Source organism: Schistocerca serialis, chromosome 1, assembly GCF_023864345.2.
Source record: "Schistocerca serialis cubense isolate TAMUIC-IGC-003099 chromosome 1, iqSchSeri2.2, whole genome shotgun sequence".
Classification (NCBI taxonomy): domain Eukaryota; kingdom Metazoa; phylum Arthropoda; class Insecta; order Orthoptera; family Acrididae; genus Schistocerca; species Schistocerca serialis.
In genome coordinates, this window is record NC_064638.1 from 127,368,237 (window position 1) to 127,375,398 (window position 7,162).

General features: G+C 43.5%; 1 protein-coding gene across 1 annotated transcript; it reads left to right on the forward strand.

The window, feature by feature from the left end:
• Positions 1-3,234: 3,234 nt before the first annotated feature.
• On the forward strand, positions 3,235-6,884 carry LOC126464038 (cuticle protein 67-like). The gene is made up of 2 exons (XM_050096204.1): positions 3,235-3,292; positions 6,397-6,884. The coding sequence occupies exons 1-2, from the start codon at positions 3,284-3,286 to the stop codon at positions 6,853-6,855; spliced, it is 468 nt and encodes a 155-aa protein (XP_049952161.1). The 5' UTR covers positions 3,235-3,283; the 3' UTR covers positions 6,856-6,884.
• The last annotated feature ends 278 nt before the right edge of the window (positions 6,885-7,162 follow it).

Genomic DNA, 7,162 nt, shown 5'->3' on the forward strand with positions numbered 1-7,162 from the left:
CGGCCCATTCAATATCTGTCCTTCAAGTGTAACGAGCGAGTAACGGAGTTTATATTTCATACCTGCCACAGCAAATTTGTGTTCGTGGCGTGTCTCATTCTAATTCGAAAGTTTGACTTACACTATACGTATTCGTTTCGGAACATCGTTTCTATGTCTTCCGTTAACTATACGTGGTAAACATTATGAAGACAATTAATAACATTTGTGAAAAGCAACTTTGTTTGCGAAAAACATAATGATGTTCGAAGTCGCCAGTTTTTCCACGACAAACGACTTTCAACAACTTATTATATGAATAATTGTTGCAACTGATTGTCGGGAATTATATATATATATATATATATATATATATATATATATATATATATATATATATATAATGTTGCATGGCGCGAGATTACGAACCCGAGCGCTTAACGCTGCGCCACGACGCTGTAGAAAATTGTTAATCGTAGAGAGTATTTCACCGCAACGGTTTCTTTTAACTGTCCATTTTCTCGACAACGGCTGAGAAGTGCATCTTGGTGCTTTGCCACATTACACCTCTAGCCATGAGCTTTCATTATGAGCAGTGTGAATCGAATCTGAATTTCACAATTGGCGGCCTCCCCTTGTAAGTCGATTTAGGCAAACGTCTGGGCGCTTCCATTGAGTTGTGTACCGACGATTTAATTCTCCCCCCCCCCCTTTCCAAATCTGATCTGGTGCTCCGGCTCTGACCTCCTCGTTGTCAAAGGAAGATGATGCCACAAACACCTTTCTTCGAATTACTTGTCTCGACACTACTATTCTGGGAGTGTGATCGAGTAAATAGTGTGAAATGCTCCTGCATTTCGGTCAGTATTATGTGCAACCGTCAGCAGAGTGACAGCATGGACCTACGCTTTATCAACTTGATGATGGACACCCGCAACGGTGACCGAAACAGAGAATTAGTAACAGTATGCTGTTTGAAATTTTATTTTTGTATATAAGCTTACTTCGGCTTTCGGCTTTATTTTCTTCAACAGTACATCTGCAAATAACAGCATTTATTTTATAACTCACATCCTGACGTTGTAAACGAACATTTGCCAACTTTGAACAAACTATCGCCGCTGTCCGTATTTGCTGGATGTAACACTTTTGTGTAACACTTTTGCCGGTAGCTGCGGCCGAGCAGTTCCAGGCCCTTCAGTCCGGAGGCACGCGGCTGCTACGGTCGCAGGTTCGAATCCTTCCTCGGGCATGTATGTGTGTGATGTCCTTAGGTAGGTTAGGTTTAAGTAGTTCTAAGTCTAGGGGAGTGATGACCTCAGATGTTGAGTCCCATAGTGCTTAGAGCTATAACACTTTTTTTTCAGTAACGTTTTAAAGTTGTTGACTGATATGATGTTGAACGTATTTGCCGCGAATTCCTGGAAAGAAAGATCCTTTATCATTTAGCTAGAATATAGCAGGTCAGCAACTGGAACCAGTTAATTCCATAAATTATCTGGGAATAGACATTAGGATCGATTTAAAATGGAATGACCATATAAAATTAATCGTCGGTAAATAAGATGCCAGACTGAGATTCATTAGAAGAATCCTAAGGAAATGCAGTCCGAAGACAACGGAAGTAGGATACAGTACACATGTTCGCCCACTGCTTGAATACTGCTCACCGGTGTGGGATCCGTACCGCATAGGGTTGATAGAAGAGATAGAGAAGTTCCAACGGAGAGCAGCGCGCTTCGTTACAGGATCATTTAGTAATCGCGAAAGCGTTACGAAGATGATAGATAAACTCCAGTGGAAGACTCTGCAAGAGAGACACACAGTAGCTCGGTACGGGCTTTTGTTGAAGTTTCGAGAACATACCTTCAGCGGGGAGTCAAGCAGTATATTGCTCCCTCCGACGTATATATCGCGAAGAGACCATGAGGATAAAATCAGAGAGATTAGAGCCCACACAGAGGCATACCGACAATCCTTCTTTCCACGAACAATACGATACTGGAATGGAAGGGAGAACCGATAGGTACTCAAGGTACCCTCCGCCACACACCATCGGGTGGCTTCCGGAGTATGGATGTAGATGTAGATATTATAATATGTATTTCATTATTTTGACAGGCAGAAAAATTCGAGTTTAAAAGCTAGATGTTTACTTAAAGATATTTATGTTGTTGCGGGTCGTGTATCTATGGAACTGTTCAAATGTTCAAATGTATGTGAAATCGTATGGGACTTAACTGCTAAGGTCATCAGTCCCTAAGCTTACACCCTACTTAACCTAAATTCTCCTAAGGACAAAGACACACACCCATGCCCGAGGGAGGACTCGAACCTCCGCCGGGATCAGCCACACAGTCCATGACTGCAGCGCCTTAGAACATGGAACTGTTATTGATGTATTTGTTATCTTTGGTGTTTTGGTTATCCGTTACCCCTACATAAAATTTCAATAAAATGTGTGTGCTTGAAATTGGTATGTTCATTTAGTGTAGCTAGGAGATAAGCCTTAGTGTGTATGTATATTTCACGTTCCTGCAAGGTATTCGTGATTTGACTTTTGGTATTTTGTGCAGAATTTGTAGCGGGTTTTCAGTTTTGTCGAATTCGTATTTTACATTTTTGAGGCGTGTCAGAAATGGTGGCTTGATTGTTATCTGTTTCTCTCTTGTGTTCTCTGAACCTTACGATCAAATTTCGTACCGTCTGCCCTAAGTAAAATTTTGTGCAGCTATTTCAGTTAATTTTCTAAATTCCAGGATCTAAGTGTTTCGGGAGAATGGCTTTTCCTGAACTTAGTTTTGTGTTAATACTTATTGTTTACGAAGGCTAATTTCACGTTCGTATTCTTTTAGTAGGGCGTTTACTTTATCGGATAGTTTTTTCCATATAGATTGCGAACAAATCAATAACAGTTCCATAAATACACATCTCCCAACAATATGTCTTTGAGTAAACAAATAGCTGTTAAACGTGAATTTCTACGACTGTCAAAATAATGTAAAACGTATTAGAAAATATGTGCGTTATCGGATCATCGAACGATATTAAAACACCAGTGAAAAAAGAAAAAAAAGAAAAAAGGGCGCCCGGGCTGTTGCGAAAACAGAGGTCCCCGCTGGCCGCGCTATGGAAATGCGCCAGCCACCGGCTGGTCGCCTCCGCTGCGGTGCGGGGGGCGTGAACGTGGTCCGGCCACCGGCGCAGCGCCTATAAAACGGCGGCCGGCCGCCTTCCAGGCACACACAGCCCACCAGCTCTCCACCACACCAGACCAGCAACGCAGCGCTCCGCCGACGCCACCATGTACAAAGTGAGTACCACGGGCCCTCGGCAGTACACGCGCTGCCAGTGTGACGAAGCACTAGTGTAAACTGTTCCGGCGTTTCGGACCCTACTTCACGTGGTCATCATCAGGCTGATGCTTTATATATCGTCCCCATTATGAAGGCCATTTGCGAGAATGGCTGAAACGATGGAATATCTTATACTGTGATGCAGCTTCATTAACATGAAATGTCCGTCAGTACTGAAAATATTTACGAATCTCCCTCGCTCTGTACATCCACACAATTTCCTTAGCTGGCATAGATGATGACGGCCTTTATCCGTCCTCCGCTCACAATCTTATGTGTCAGGTACAGCTTGAATATACTGCAGTCACTTCGCAAACCAAAGACAATTTTGTTCAAACTTATGCTGCAACTAAGTTAATTGTTGTGAACATCACAGCGCTGTACTAGGCAAGGTGCAGTTCCCTTCCTCAGGCCTCCAAACGGTCAAGCCAATTACAGGCAGACTCGGAACTATGTTGATAACGGCATTTCTCATATGAACTAATCATTGCCACAGGTGGATGAAGCGGAAAGAATCAGCAAAGATCGCAATTCCGAGAGGGTATCTAACGCAGGAGCACTAGATTTGAGTCTAATGCTTACCCACTAAACCAACGAGCTACAGAATCAAAAAGTTCGTTCGTTTTGTATTGGTAATAAGAACATCAGCCAACTGTGATCCATCTTCTGCTCAGATCACATTGCCACAGAACGTCCGAGGAACTTATACAACATTCATCTCGCTACAGTAGGGATTTATTCACGTTGTGACTACCCGGATTGTTTTTGAATCACTGTGAAAACTTATTCGCCTCTGATAAGACTATAATTCATTGTTCTGTCACTGAGACTAGATCATTATAGCAGCGTCTATTTTAGAGCACATTTCCCCTGCTGTTTGTCAAGGAGGATAGTAGACACAGAACGTAGCCTTGGGGCGGCTCGTTATGAGTTTTTCATTCTATTAGGCGGGGAATATTTCAAGATGATTATCAGTCCAGCACGAACTATCATGGGATCGTTTCTTTATTTTTTCCTTTTTTAAGGGATGAGACTCCCATCTATAAGACGATTTATGGAGTGTGCAAGTGGAGTTAAGATTCGAGAGTATCACAGTAGGTTTCATTGACATACATTACTCGATACACCCACAAGACAACATTGTGGTGCTCAACTTAAGGGCTTCTACAGCCTCTTCTTCCTTCTTACAAACCATACCGTTTTATGGGAAAAGAGGAGTCTATATAAAATATTACTAAATTCTCAGATTCAGTACGAAACAATTCATAACGTTCTGTAGGAACGAAGGAAGAAGAATCTCCTACCTTAGTATGGTAATTTTACATAGTCTCCTAATTCTCTTCCGTTCTTCGTATTACCCCCTCATTCCTACACCTTCTGCATACCCATTTGCGGAACTATTCTCGCAGCAAATGACATTCTACTGCTGAAGCTATATCAAGTCCTAACGTTTGGTGAAAACAGTAATGAACAATTTGGCCACGTAGTTTGATGTTCCTGAGAGCCGTATCTGAACCAAAGCTAGAAAATCACCTTGCTGTAATTGCGGAAGAATACCTGCTCTACGCTTAGGTGGCTTCTGGGAAAAATATGTTGTCTTTGTCTAAAACAGGAACAAAGTAGCTGTATGACTATTACTTATGAAGAGTTTACAAGCAGAGAGTGACAACATTGTTACATAGTTCTAAGCTCACTCTGTTGTTCATTTCTTCTCATTTTGTAAAATCGCTTGAACAATCTCGCAAATGAAATAGAATATACTGAAGTGCGAAAAAGAGTGAGCTTAACGTTCGTTTAGATTCCATATCTGTGATTCATGACACTGGTTCATAGGCTGGAGGTACTTAAAACGTAAGATACATCACCACGTAGAGGACATAGCCTAAAGAACACCGCTGCAGTCTTCACTAGTAATCTACTTTTCCGACAGTAATATGTTGACAGCAAGTACCTCCTGCGGTGTGAAAGCATTCTTTCCTATACGATAAAGCTCAGCATTCGTTTTACTTTTTTTTTCATAGCGAAGCTGTGTTCATGAATAAATGTCGCTCCTAATATTATAATGTTCTAGACATTCATAGAAAGTATAGGTTGTCAGTTTACCTAACCACACTACAACAGTGATCATTTTTTTCAAATACCAGCTCCACTTAGGTTTATAATTTGAAAGCAAATACAGGAATAGAGCTTTAGGTGTCACTAAAGACGAAAGTTTAAGAAACAGAGTGCTAGGGAAAATGGGAATTTAAAGTATTAGGACGTTAAGACATTTAGGGTGACTGATAAACATGGATGACAGGGTTGGAATTTGAAGTATGCCCCTGCCTGAATATGAGTCGAGTCTTGTATTCACTTCAACCTCTCCTACGAAAACATAAAGTACATCAGTCACTCATGTGCAATTACAGATAAGGAGTGTTATTTGCAAGTCGCCAATGTGGGATCAAATAGAAAGACTTGCAACAGGCAGCCGAACAACCTCAGACTGCTAGTAATGCCATATGATCATTTCATTTCAGTCCAAATAGGTCATCGACTTCGAGTGTGTACAGAATAAAGTCGATGCATACACAAACAACTACATTTCCACATACAATTACATCTTTTGCATGGCGGATATTGTCCCAGAATGGAACAAAAAATATTTCCAGCAACTTATCCACCCTCCACGGTTCTGATCAAGGTTTCGGGAGGTTCCCCATGGTTCTAACAGAAATACTTCAACTGCAAACCCACTCCCTCTATCTCACCAGCTTTGCTGGCTGAAAAAGATTCTGAATCTACAAATGGGCAGAGCTTGGGCAGCCAAGTCTCCCTTTAGGGTAAATATGGTAAGGAGTTCGAGAGATATTTACTGTCACACCTTCATAGGAGCATTTTCTCTCTCTTATTTACGACGACTGTCCTCTAATCAATTCTAAACTATGAAACGAGTCTAGAATGCTCACTTCCTGCCATTAAAATTTTGGGTCTTATTAGTTTTGTAACTATTTGTTATTGAACGGACTGAAGATTTTGCCTCGTACAACTTTACCAAGAACGCCGTCCCTTTTGTTTACAGTTCCTGGTTCTCGCCACCGTCCTGGCCGTCGCCAACGCCGGCTACCTGGGAGGCTACGCCGCCCCCGCCGTGGCCTACGGCGCCCCCGCCTACGCCGCCTACGGCGCGCACGCCGTCGCCCCCGCGGCCATCACCTCCCAGCACTCCAACATCCTGAGGAGCTACGGCAACCTGGGACAGGTGTCCACCTACTCCAAGACCATCGACACCCCCTACTCCAGCGTCACCAAGTCTGACGTGCGCGTGAGCAACGACGCCCTGGCCGCCCCCGCCTACGGTTACGCCCGTGCCGCCTACGCTGCCCCCGCCTACGGCTACGCCCGCGCCGCCTACGCGCCCGCCGCCGCCTACGCCGCCCCCGCCGTCGCCGCCCATGGTCTGCTGGGAGTGGCCTACTCCGCCGCCCCCGCCGTCGCCCACCTGTCCTACAGCGCCCCTGCTCTGTCTTACGCCTGGTAGACAGCCCATCATCATAGCACCATCTCATCCCTGACTGTATTTATTTTGCGCTGCATGTAAATAAACCATTTGAAAAGTAATATTTTCTTTTTATTAAAACAAACCACAAACCAATTGAGTGAGGTGCCGCAATGGTTAGCACATGCATTCTGGAGGACGTCGATTCAAACCAGCGTCCGTGCATACAGATTTAGGTTTTCGTGATTTCCCTAAACCGCTCCAGGCAAATGCTGGGGTGGTACCTTTGAAAGTGAACGGCCGATTTCCTTCCCCATCCTTCACCCAATCCAAGCTTGTGCTGCGTCTC